This window comes from Betta splendens, chromosome 9, assembly GCF_900634795.4.
Source record: "Betta splendens chromosome 9, fBetSpl5.4, whole genome shotgun sequence".
Taxonomy (NCBI): domain Eukaryota; kingdom Metazoa; phylum Chordata; class Actinopteri; order Anabantiformes; family Osphronemidae; genus Betta; species Betta splendens.
In genome coordinates this window covers 15,834,722-15,847,359 of record NC_040889.2, presented here as the reverse complement: position 1 = coordinate 15,847,359, position 12,638 = coordinate 15,834,722, and the positions used below count along the sequence as shown (strand labels likewise).

The following is a 12,638-nucleotide window of genomic DNA, read 5'->3' as shown; positions in this document are numbered from 1 at the left end:
ACTATGCCTAGTTTAAAATTATATTTCAAAAAGAAATATCCCACTAAAGCGAGGACCTGTAGCAACCTTTATTGACTTTTCACGTCATTGTCATGTTATTTGTTTGTAAATACAACTACAAATGCTCTGTTGTCAAAGTAAATACATACACATTAATATTGTACAATTGTAATGTATTTATGGTTTTTATCAATAATACCCTCTTAATGAGGAATTCAGGCCTAATTAAATTGACTTCTTTCATGCGAACATTCCTTGCTGTGAGAAAATGTTATCTGTAAAAGTTCTGTCATGTAATTCGTAAACATTTATTTTTGATCGTTTGTTGCTGTAGCAGCAGACCTAATATGGCAAGTAATGCGATTTACAGCAATTTTTTAATGATAATACCAGAACGATGTCATGAATATATATCAGAGTAGTTACTTTAGCAAAGATTCATTGCATAACTCATTCTGTATTTCAGGGTTGTTTGACTAACCTATGCCAAATCCCTTTTGATCTTAAGGTCCTATGTGTTTGGTACACTTAATGTAATTAGACCTCAATTAGGGCTATATTTTATAGATTTGCAATCAGTAAATATTTTAGAAACAGCAGGGAACCATAGATGTTGGTACCCGAATTAATAGTGAAACAAAACAAGCACCACAATTTCTGCTGCCACTTTGAGGACAGATAATAGGTTAATCTATACACTAGACAGAACACTTGACACCCGTCTGTGGTCAACCAGCACCTCAGATCAGCAGGACAATAATCTGACATCTAATAAGAGGATTCAATCCAACCAAAGCGGCACACCCCAGACTGTCTGAATGTAAAAATGCCAAAAATTCCAAATGATATCCTGATGTAGACTGCCACAGCTGTAGACTGGATCAGTAAGTAAGATTCTCTATAAGTCTGAATATTATTTACTAGAATGTGTGACCATAACTCACTCTATGTCTGCACCCCCCCCACACACACACACACACACACACACCCCCACCCCTAAGTGGGAAATAGGCTAAGGCTTAGCGCTTTTATCCTCTCTTATATATTCACCAGCCTTAAATGTTCCCTATCTTCGATCATTGCAAAAATAATTACTTATATTTAAGATTAGGCATTAGGTCCTTTACCAAAAACAACAAATACATATGAATTTTAAAAACTAAATCACCTTTTCCTGTATCCGTATTATTGCCTGTAATTTCCAAAAAAAGAAGTGAGAATGAATGAGTGGTGATTAACAAAACATGGACCTGCAATTCAATCTTTCATCTACTAATCTGTCTCCTAATAAATAATCTAGAGGTATAAGAAGATTCTTTAGGTATACTTGCAGAAGAAATAGATAAATATTGTAGAAATAAGATTGTTTTCACAATTTCATTTTATATTATATAAATAGGAATCACTCAAATAAGATGTAGGAAATGTTTATATAAGTCATAAAATATTTTTTAAGTAGAAGCATGTGAATTTATTATGAAAAGGTGTTACAGCATGCCCCTCAGCCAACGTCATGTCAGCCAGGCAACGCAGCAGGGGATAATGGTATTTAGATGTCCTGTAAGCACACGGATCCTATCAGTCAGCAACATTAATGGGGCCATGAGGCATCCTGCTATGTGATTAGGGAGAAGGGGTATTATACAGCAGCAATACTGGCTGGTCAGAAGGCTCTCTGTCGTGTAGCGTGAGGGGGTGGGATAAGCATGGGGAGCACCAGCAAGGTGGGTAACCCGTGGAACAGGAGACAGAGTCTCTTCCCCAACTACAAAATCACAGATTCAGGCATCGATCGAAGACCCTCTGAGGTCGTGTATCCGCTCGCTAAAGAAAGCTGTGTGAAGACATGGAACTCTATGCAGGAGCTGAGCAGAGACATCTATGACATTTACGCCGAGTACGAGGATGAAGATGATGACTGTTCCCCATGCTGCTTCTCCAAGCCCATCACACCCTCCAAGAAGAACTTCATGATCAACATCAATGTAGGGGGCAAACCCTACCACATAGCCTACAAGATGGCTGCCAAGTATCCCAAGACAAGAATAGGGCGACTGGCCACCTACACCACAACAATGAAGCTGGACCTGTGTGACGACTACATTGTGACCAATAACGAATACTTCTTTGACAGGGACCCAGACATCTTCCACAGCATCTTCAATTTCTACAGGACTGGCGTGCTGTGGATCAAAGATGAGCTGTGTCCCCGCAACTTCCTGGAGGAGATCAACTACTGGGGAGTGAGGATCAAGAACACACACCGCTGCTGCCGCATCTCCTTCGAAGAGAGACAGGATGAGCTCAATGAGCAGCTGAAGATCCAGCGCGAGCTGGAAGCAGAGGTGGAGATCGAGGAAAACGAGGAGCTCTTTCATGACATGGTCTTGGGGCAGAAGCGCAGGGCTATCTGGAACCTGATGGAGAAACCCTTTTCGTCTGTCAAAGCCAAGGTGATGGCTGTGACCTCCAGCCTATTCGTTCTTATCTCCCTGGTGGCCATGACTCTTAACACAGTTGTAGAGATGCAGTACAGGACTCACACAGGTCACCTCAGTGGCAAGACGTACTGGGAGTACGTGGAGTCCATGTGCATCGCCTTCTTCACCATGGAGTACCTGCTCCGGCTGGTGTCCACCCCTGACCTCAGAGCCTTCAGCAGAAGCGTCCTCAACACAGTGGACCTGATCGCCATCCTGCCCCAGTTCCTGCAGGCCGTCATCGAGTTCTTTGACAGCGAGGAAGACTACATGAAGCACGAGGCCGACATGCAGGCGGTGGGGCAGGTGGGAAAGCTGGGCCAAGTGCTGAGAATCATGAGACTGATGCGAATCTTCCGTATCCTGAAGCTGGCGCGACACTCCACGGGCCTGAGGGCCTTCGGCTTCACTCTGCGCCAGTGCTACCAGCAAGTGGGCTGCCTCTTCCTTTTCATCGCCATGGGCATCTTCACCTTCTCAGCCATGGTTTACACTGTGGAGCACGATATGCCGCGCACAAACTTCACCAGCATTCCTCACGCGTGGTGGTGGGCAGCTGTGAGTACAAGCTGCATGTTTAAACCGTATTTAGGTTAAAGGCTTTATTTAATACAAACCAATTTGTAGATAGAATCTTACTTCGATTCCAGGTGATGAATATAATCTGAGTTCTACATGTGTTTATTAAGGTTATAACAGCTTCAGCTTAATAAAAATGAGGTGTGGTATTTTTTTGTTAGACTGAACCTGACTACTGCTTGGCTTTGCCACCATTGTCGGCATTGACTGCTCTCCTTTTTCCCGACAGGTCAGTATCTCCACTGTTGGCTATGGGGATGTCTACCCAGAGACCATACTAGGGCGCCTATTCACTTTCATCTGCATCGCTTTCGGAATCATCCTCAACGGCCTCCCCATATCCATCCTCTTCAACAAGTTTTCTGACTATTACTCCAAACTCAAGTCCAATCAGTACACAGCCTCCATGAAGAAACGAGGGAAAGTGAGATTTTCCAAGAGGACAGTGACAAAGCTCAACCAGTTGTTTGGAATGCACAATTGTGAGGAACAATGAATTAATATTTGCTTCTTATAATAAAAAAAAGTATGAATGTAAAACTATGAGAAAATTGTGTAAGAAAGACTTTGAAAGGCCGATGCTCTAGTTATTACTGGCAGATCAGGAGACACATTTGTGTATATTGGCAGCTTTTGCAAGTGGGAAGAAATTACATGTGTTAAGATATTAATGGAAAGAAAAACACCCACAGTTAATGATTGTGAAAGTTACTACTTTAAACACTAACATTTATTACATAAAGTCAGATAAGCCAAAGCAGTATGTCTGTCTAATTCTTTTATAGTTTTAATGCATAAATTTATATTTTTGTTATTAAAGACTTAGAAGCATAAAATTAATTATGCATACACATACATACATACATACATACATACACAAAAACATTTTCTGCTATTATCAGTGAAATGCGTGTATTACACAATACATTTAGAATCTCTACTCTCAATAAACACTGTGGTTCTTATGAACCTGCTCATGAATCTCATTGGGAACTGTAGCTCCACACATCATCTCTGGATTAATTTGGCTATCACAAAAATAAACATTTATTTATTGATTTAATTATTATTATTTAATTTGTTTTGTGCGATAGGATTTGTATTTGTAAAATGTCAAACATAATCAGAATGTTAAGTGTGCAGTTTAAAGGGAGACAATGGAAGCTTAAACAAGGTCCTAAGCTACTATATTTTAGTGTTTCAGGTGGCTTGGTGGCTCAGTTGGTAGAGCGTTGGCTTGTGGGGCTGAAGGTTCAAAGTAAAAATACAGAGAATAATGTCCCCAATATGGGATTATTAAAGTTCAAATTATTATTATGGGCGGCACGGTGGTGCGGTGGGTAGCACTGTCGCCTCACAGCAAGAAGGTTCTGGGTTCGATTCCCGGAGGCGACCCTGGCGCCTTTCTGTGTGGAGTTTGCACGTTCTCCCCGGGTTCTCCGGCTTCCTCCCACAGTCCAAAGACGTGCATTAGGTTGATTGGCCTCTCTCCATTGCCCGTAGGTGTGAGTGAATGCTTGTCTGTCTATGTGTTGCCCTGCGATGGACTGGCGACCTGTCCAGGGTGTACCCTGCCTCTCGCCCGTAGCCAGCTGGGATAGGCTCCAGCACCCCGTGACCCCGCACTAGGGAGTAAGCGGTTAAGAAAATGGATGGATGGATGGATTATTATTATTTAGTGCATCAATATAGCGAAGATAGAAACACATAAGTAGATTATTAATTATTCAAACTTAATATCCCTATATATATGTAACCACGTTAAATGTTTTATAGTCATTATTATCATTTTTGAATTACATAATTCTCTGCATGGAGCACACCGCTAGTTGGCAGTCCAGCAGTTCAACGATGACAATATGAGCTGCAGCAAAAAGCTCGTAGAAGAAGACGTATTTTTCTCCCACAGTTCTCTGCGGTAGTAAAGTGACCTCTGCTGCTAGCTGTTAGCGGTTAGCATCCTTCAAAACAATGGCTCCTCCAGTCGCAGTATCGCCTTTAATTAAGGTGCGTGTTTCCCAGTGTGCCGTGAACTGGCTTTAGTCAGTTTTCTAAACTTGGTAGTTCTATTTCTGTTTGATAACTGTACGGTGCGCGATTCACCCGCTACTCATTAGCTAATCCTGCTAGCTCGTAGCTAAGTCAGGCACACTAAAGCATGCAGGTAAAGAAAGAGTAAGTGAATAATAAGCGAGTAGTTAGGTTTGCACTGCATCAGGTGTTAATAATGCACATGCTGGTTGTTTCTATATAGCGTTGACTTTGTGTTTCAGTTTGCATTTAGTAACTGTCTCCTACTTATTATGGTTTTAGTTTGACATGTTACATTGGTACGTTGTGTCATTTCTGAAATGAGTCAATGCATCGGTTTAAAGACACGTCTATATTTACCATGTAAATGGTCAAGGTTGTGACATATCCTCCTCGTTGTCGCCCACTGCTGTTCGCCTATTTAGCGACTGAGTATATATTTTAATACAACAGGTGCGTTTGGTTGGATGGCATGGAATTCATACAGTTGTATATAGAAGTAAATAGGTCTAGCAAAAGTAATGCTGAATAATATTTTAATACCTGTGAATACTCCACAGATGCATGGACTGGATTGAATTACATTTATCTAGGCTCCATATTTTGGACTTCCATTAATATATATGTATATTTTTCTCATTACAGACAGCCAGGTATTCAGCCTTGATCGCTGGCATCATCTATGGCAAAAAGAGATATGGTGAGTTCTTCTGCTATGTCTTTGATCCCTTAATCCCCTAAGTTTTTTTGATCAAGGTATTTTTATTGGGGTAAAGGATAAAAGCAATACAAATACACATGTATACAACATCTTTTTTTTCCTTTTTGAATCCTACCCCCCAATCACCTTTCCACCCTCACTCTGTCAAGAATACGTATGCCAGAGTATGTAACATAACAACCACAATCATAAACAAAACAAAGGACAAAAAGGATGAGGGAATTATTATTTATTTAAAAAAAAGAATAAGTTATGGAACAACTGCGTTTGCTTCCATATTTTGAAAGTAAGTTATGAATGGTTGCCAGATTGGTAAGAATTTTTCAGTAGATCCCTTTACACTGTATTTGATCTGTGTCTCTGATGTGATACATGACTTCTTTAATCCAGTGGTTATGACTCCTTCCATTTTAAATAAAATCATCCTCCTAGCAAGGAGGAAACAAAAGGCAATCGTGTTGGCCTGTGAGCCATTCAAGGTCACTCCTTGTTTGCAACGGTCGCATGACACGCTTGCCTTAGACCAATTAACACAATAAACACTTTTAAAATAACTGAGGATGAATGAATTCTATGCAGGATCGCTTGTCAAAGTTCTTCAGTAAAGTTTAAAAGTAATTTGCACTGCACGTGACAAAAAAATTAAGTTAATCATTCATGCACATGTACACACATAAGTATGTTTGGTGCAGATCAATGAGATGACAGGCAATGTAGCCAGAAGTCATTAGATGCAGTGCAGGCAGTTATTAATGAGTTAGGTTTTCTAACATTTGTTGTATTTTTAAACCTCTTCATTTACCCAGATTACCTGAAGCCTATTGCTGCTGAGGAGAGGAGGATTGAGGAGGAGGAGAAAAAGGTCCGTGAGGAACAGGAGCGGATTGCCAAGCAGCTAGCAGAAGGTAGCCTCATCATGTTCATTCTCACATCTGCTGCACATGGACAAACATGCATATGGCCCACGTATATCTCAGTGTAGAGTGCAGTGTCCATGTCGCCATTTGAACAGCACACCAAAGTGTTAGTTGCTTAACAATTATGAATCATGTTTAAATGATAAAATCACAACTGTACTAATTTCAATGATGAACTTTTTCCTTACAGCAAATGAAGACACCATTCTAAAGTAAACCTGCTTCGCTCTTTGAGGATGACTACGTCCATGTGCACTTTCCAACCCTCTCCCTCCTTTTTCTGGAGTAATGACGACAAAGTTGGTCACACTCAAACCCTCCCATGTTGTGGATGGGATTACTGTTCACCTTTAGTAATGCAACAACTTTATGGACCATCGGATACAATGATTTAAATGTCTGTGGCATTATAGGATGTTAGGTTCAAGCATTGTAAGTGATTAAGTACATGTTCGTAAAGGAACAATGAAAGAACAGCTGTAATATTGCCACAATAAATTGTTCTGGATAATAAAAATGTTTCCATTGCTTTTCATTAAAAATGCTGATGTTTTTCATTCATTCTAAAGTAAAACTATTGTGATTTAATTCATTTTGTTGGCTAAATTATGATTTATTAGGACAGATCACATTACTTGTACTAACTTAATTTAAAATGCTGATGCATAGGTTTCACACCAAGATAAAATATGTAAATTTTATGGATTGATTGATTTCTTTTAACTTCGTGAGCCTTTATATTTGTCAGTAGGCCAATTCACAGAACAAATATTTATATTAAAAGTGGGATTATGAGCGATTTCCACTCCTGAGTACATAGTGTTAACCTCTCTAATTCTGTTCACGTCAGCTGTGACAGTACTAAAATAACAGGGTGTCACAGCTTGGACCTTAAACTCCTCCACGTGAGATATTATTAGAACAACAGCAACAATGCCAGGGCTGAACAAAAGTAAAGACCCTTGTATAGGCATGGTGCTCGTTTTCAGCAACTATATTAGTGAAGGACAGGTGAGCTTTGGTAAGAGGAATGCAAAAAAATAAGGAAAAGCTTATTCAGCAATTTACATTCCATACAAATACAATGGTACCAAAAACACCTCACAGTGTATTAGCTTTCTAAAGGTGATATAAGATGTGTGTGCGTGTTAAATAAACTTCCTATGCTGTTAGATTTTTCATTATTGGTGTAAACAACTCACAACAGCCGTTTCCCACATGACATGTTATGACCTGGATTACAGGCTGACACTTTGGAAACACACTAGGTTACTTAACCAAGTGACCACAGCCGGGGACGTCTGAGGCGCTGCTGACATAACGGTATTGTACCGACTTGTACTATCTTCTATCCATCCATAACTGTCCTCATATGAGCTGTCAGTGGTTGAGAGGCAGGGTACACCCTGTACAGGTCTCCAATCCAAAACACATGCACACAGAACACCACACACAGCGTGTCTTTGGAGAACCTAGAGAGAACCCATGAGAACATGGAGGGGAAGATGCAAACTACACACAAGACACCTGGTCATTCAAGAATGTGAAAAGTTACTAAACCCTGCGTGAACACGCATACACTTACACAAGAAGGATGCACAGCAAACAGATGCTGTGGGCGGCTTCTGTATATTTAAATCAAAGGCCAGGATCGTAACAAAACCATCATTTTATAAACCCACACTCATGCTGTAACAGTTTCTCAGAGTTGTGACTCAACAGATCTGTGCTATTCCTACATACTGTGGGTCTAATTATAATCTTTTGTGTGACTACGGTTCCTAAAATACACGCTGGGCACTAAGGTCACACCAGGGTGACGTGTTTGCTGTAAACACATTAGCTGTGAAGGTTTGACTAAAGGCCACCTCCCAGCGCGTCTCCCATTATGTAGCCCCACAAACAATTACATAAAACCCCACACGCTGCTGGATGCAAGGTTTCATCAGCTTACGGAAGGGGATTTTCATAAATGGATTAGTGGTAGATTTAAACTCTGCATTTAGGTTCAAGAAGTTAGAATAATCAGTGAGCTGTCTGTGCTTCGGGTATAAAAGGCTGACGCTCCATCCTTTCACCACACCTCAGACACAGCAGCAGCACTTCCTGCACATTGAGCCTCCACGTCAGGCAAAGCGCTGCTTCACACTCACCGGTGGATCCTCTGTGGTTTTTGCTTAGAATGGACTTCAATTGTTGCTGTCAGACTTCTTCTGAATACCTCTCTGGCAGTGAGTACGGCCCAGTTCGTCCCCAGTAGTCCACAGCTTGAACTCTGTAGAGACCACTAACTCTCTGGTCCACTACACAAACACAATAGAATCACAGTCAGTGATCGGTCATTCACTGTGATCAGTTCATAAATTCATTCACAGGGGATTCTTACCAGGTGAGTAGACATGTGACGTAAAAATGCTTGTCTGTGTATTAATCCTGGTGAATGTTTTGCCATTCGTAGAGAATTCCACTTTAAATGTTTTGATGCATCTGTAAATACAAAATGTTTGATTAACACCATGCACAATCATCATACAAACGGTCCTGGACATTAAGCATGCGTGACCGTACCTGGAGTCAACACAGTGATCAGACCAGACAATCAGGACCTGGCCTCTGGTGATTCCAATAAAGTGCACCCCACTGACCTGACAAAGGGTCATTACAAAATACATACTACGTTAATAAGGAAACTTTTATTTCTTATTTTGCTTTGTTAACACACAGTCAACATCCTCTTGGAACCTACAGCTCTGTACCTTAAATCACACATGGACACACATGCACACTTGCACTAAAACCATCAGCTGTGTGGTGGCGCACACCTGGTCTGGCACGGCTTTGGGTTGAGCACAGACGTGGATGAGCAGGACAGAGGGTACGGGCAGTTTGGCCTTTAGAGTCAGCGTGTCGCCTGCAGGAACCTCCCAGGGTCCATCAACGCGAGGGTCCTGACACAACAACACATCATGAGTGGTGCAAAGCCCTTTACAGGAACGTATACTCATCACAGCGTGTTAACCTCAGCCCTCCTCAGCTGTCTGAACTGGTCTGCTGTGGGGTAGTCAGGGCTGCCCATGCTCTGCCACAGCTGGAAAGCGCTGCTCACATTGTTGTCCATGTAATATGTGACATACACAAGACCTGGATGCAGAAAACAAAGCAAGCAGTCATGGCTGAAGTGAAACACACGTAAAAGCCTGGATGATTCTGATTAGACGTGAAACATGAGTTGAGCTGTTGAGCCCACCCCCTAAAGCAGGCAGTCCCTTCAGAGCCACGGTGACATCATCGGTGAGGCTGGAGGTTCTGTTGTCGTCACTGTTATAGAGCAGCACCGCTGCCTGCCAGCTGTCTGAGCTGCCCGGTATTTCAGGTCGGCGGCTGCTGGCGAGAACTCCCACCGTGCTGCCGTTGGGTCCCGCTGACTTCAAAACCTCCGCCGGGACCTGCTCCTCTCCTAAACAAGCCAAGGGTTCGAAAAAGATGGAGGAGGATTCAGCTCAACATCCGCGGGCCGTGCTCGAGGGGCACTTTAGAGTGAAGAGCGACCTAACAAAGCCAGCAGGCCCATGATGGTGAGGACGGGCTTCCGGATCAGCTGGACATGAGGTGGGCGGGTATTGTTGATCTGGAAGCGCGCGGTCAGTGTGCGCTGAGTGAAGGGGTGCGGGTGGTAGCTGAGGAAGGCGTTGTCGTTGCTCAGCAGGGAGTAGTTGATGGTGCTGTTCGGGTCCGTCAGCAGTAGATTCTGGTGCTGGCCTATCACCTGATGGAGGACCGATCGACGCCTTAACATTGCTGCTCCGATTAGGAATCAGGTGAACTGTTAAACGATGTACAGCGGTGCCTTGCCTATTGTGTTGCTCAGCTACCTGCGCTGCTTTCAGTCACCTCACCTTTGCCACCATGGCAGCGTAGGTGACATCTGCCCTCCACCCCTGCGGCTTGGACCAGCCCACCAGAGGATCGGCCTCGTCATTGTAAACCGGCAGGCGGCTGAACTCAGGGAAGCGCTCCTGGATCTCCCGGACGGTCTGGATCTCTTGCTGCAGAATGGGCAAAGAGGATCCGCCTCCCTGAAACGAGGCAAGGGACAAGTATCTGCAATCAAATACACAATTCTGAATTTCCCAATTTTTTGAGAATAATGCTGTACATCTAGCTAGAGTCCGTACGAAGCGACCTTCTTGTGCAGGGCGATGTAGTCGAGCCGAACGCCAGTCTCTCCGGTGAAGAAGTTGGTGCCGTTGTAGCAGTGCTGCAGCATGGCCCAGCAGTACGGGGAGTGTGGGGGGGAGTGGCACGAGTCTCCCGGACCCCCAAACCTGAGGAGACTGCTGGCAGCACGTAGACCCTCTGAACAGGCATCATAGTAGTTCAGGAAGCCTAAAGAAACAACATACCGACATGCTGATGCAAAGCCTCTGGCCTGGCAACAGCTTTGACTGGAAAAGCACTGAAACCACAGGGACGTTTCATCAAGGATTCATTATGGGTTTACCTTGAATTGACATGGTCACATTATCAAAGTCATGGTTGTTTGGCTCGTTCCATGTCTCAAAGTTCCACTGAGAAACACTTCCCAGACCGTATTTCTCTGTGATGAACAGATTCAGTTAGGGTTCATATATATATATATATATATATATATATATATATATATATATATATATATAGATAGATATATATAGATAGATATAGATATAGATATTTTTTTTATAGGCCAACAAGTCACATATTTCTTCAGATTGAGGAATTACCTTTATTACACGCTGCACAGTTTAAATATATGGAACACTTAACAGCAGCTTCTCTGGACCCTGACTCACCAATATACCTCACGGCTGTAAGATAAACTAGGTTTCTCCACTCGATCACTTGGGATTTGTCCTCAAAGTCAGTGAAGTAGTTGGACACGCTGCCCATGAGTTCAAAACCTGAAAACCAGAGGTCACAAATTAAATCAGACAATTACACAAACATGATGCTTTTTTTAATTCAATTCAGTTAGTACCTGGTTGGAGTCCGTTACTGTGCAGGAGTTCTATCAGCTGGTCTAGCTTAGTGAAGTTGTACTGAGGACGCCCCCCAACGTCTCTACAACGTTAAGAAGCGCTCATCAAAACCAGCTACTGGACATATTCAATATCTGTCACATGGCATAATTCTCCACTCAATGGGGAGAGCGGCACCCGCTACTGCACATCACTCACTGTGCACTGACCAGCTCCAGCATCCAGTGGATCCTGACCTGCTGGATCCCTCCATGAGGGACCGAGCCCACGAGGGCCAGGTTCAGCTGCTGGTCGAGGCTCAGGTCAAACTCGTGGGCCTGTGTGTGGGGCAGAGGGGGACTGGACACGAGCGCACATTTACACATTTACTGTATGTTCGGCTACCGCGGTTTGTTCACCAGTTCATGCAGTGCCACAAAAAGTAACGAAATTGTGAAAACGTTGGGTTTTCTGGAAGACGCAAATATAACCACGTCAATACAGTGCAGTCACTTTACAGTACGTTTAACCTACCAGAAACCCGTGCTTCTCCAGAAGTGCCTCAAAGCTCCGCGACGTCTCCCCACGTCAACCGTGATCGTGTACGCAGAGCTTGAAGTTTTGCAAATGTGAAGGAGAAGCGTGAAGACAGTGCATGTTTGCCAGAGCATCTCTGCAAGATGTACCACGTGGGACTAGAAACCAAGGCTCAGGTTATAATTAAAACATCGTGATCAAAGTTTCACTGTAACGAAACTAGCGCACGGGAAACAAATACGAGAGTCTGCAGTCGCAGTCAGCTGATTGTGACGTCTTTTACACGCGACACTTTGTAGTTCCTCGTTTTTATAGCCAGAGAACAATTTCCAACAATTCGAAAAAAGCATGTGATAAAAGTACAGTGAAGCAATGACAT

The 12,638-nt window shown here is 43.0% G+C and overlaps 2 protein-coding genes and 1 long non-coding RNA gene across 4 annotated transcripts; 2 read left to right on the top strand and 1 right to left on the bottom strand.

Moving 5' to 3' along the window:
• Window positions 1-1,367: 1,367 nt before the first annotated feature.
• Window positions 1,368-4,105, top strand: LOC114861789 (potassium voltage-gated channel subfamily V member 2-like). Its single transcript, XM_029161382.3, has 2 exons — window positions 1,368-3,038; window positions 3,289-4,105. The coding sequence occupies exons 1-2, from the start codon at window positions 1,707-1,709 to the stop codon at window positions 3,553-3,555; spliced, it is 1,599 nt and encodes a 532-aa protein (XP_029017215.1). The 5' UTR covers window positions 1,368-1,706; the 3' UTR covers window positions 3,556-4,105.
• Window positions 4,106-4,909: 804 nt separating this feature from the next.
• Window positions 4,910-7,245, top strand: LOC114861802 (uncharacterized). Its single transcript, XR_003786865.2, has 4 exons — window positions 4,910-5,066; window positions 5,736-5,790; window positions 6,618-6,716; window positions 6,919-7,245. It is a non-coding gene; the product is annotated as an uncharacterized LOC114861802 (long non-coding RNA).
• Window positions 7,246-8,916: 1,671 nt separating this feature from the next.
• idua (alpha-L-iduronidase) lies at window positions 8,917-12,527 on the bottom strand. 2 transcript variants are annotated; one of them, XM_029161380.3, is made up of 14 exons: window positions 12,257-12,527; window positions 11,942-12,082; window positions 11,743-11,825; window positions 11,558-11,665; window positions 11,230-11,325; window positions 10,912-11,114; window positions 10,625-10,804; window positions 10,278-10,494; window positions 9,976-10,185; window positions 9,748-9,869; window positions 9,551-9,676; window positions 9,297-9,373; window positions 9,115-9,215; window positions 8,917-9,031 (listed from the first exon to the last, which is right to left on the bottom strand). In XM_029161380.3, the coding sequence occupies exons 1-14, from the start codon at window positions 12,391-12,393 to the stop codon at window positions 8,931-8,933; spliced, it is 1,902 nt and encodes a 633-aa protein (XP_029017213.1). In that variant the 5' UTR covers window positions 12,394-12,527; the 3' UTR covers window positions 8,917-8,930. The 2 variants fall into 2 exon arrangements, with proteins under 2 accessions (XP_029017213.1, XP_029017214.1); XM_029161381.2 differs by lacking the exon at window positions 12,257-12,527 and having other exon boundaries at window positions 11,953-12,088.
• Between the last annotated feature and the right edge of the window lie 111 nt (window positions 12,528-12,638).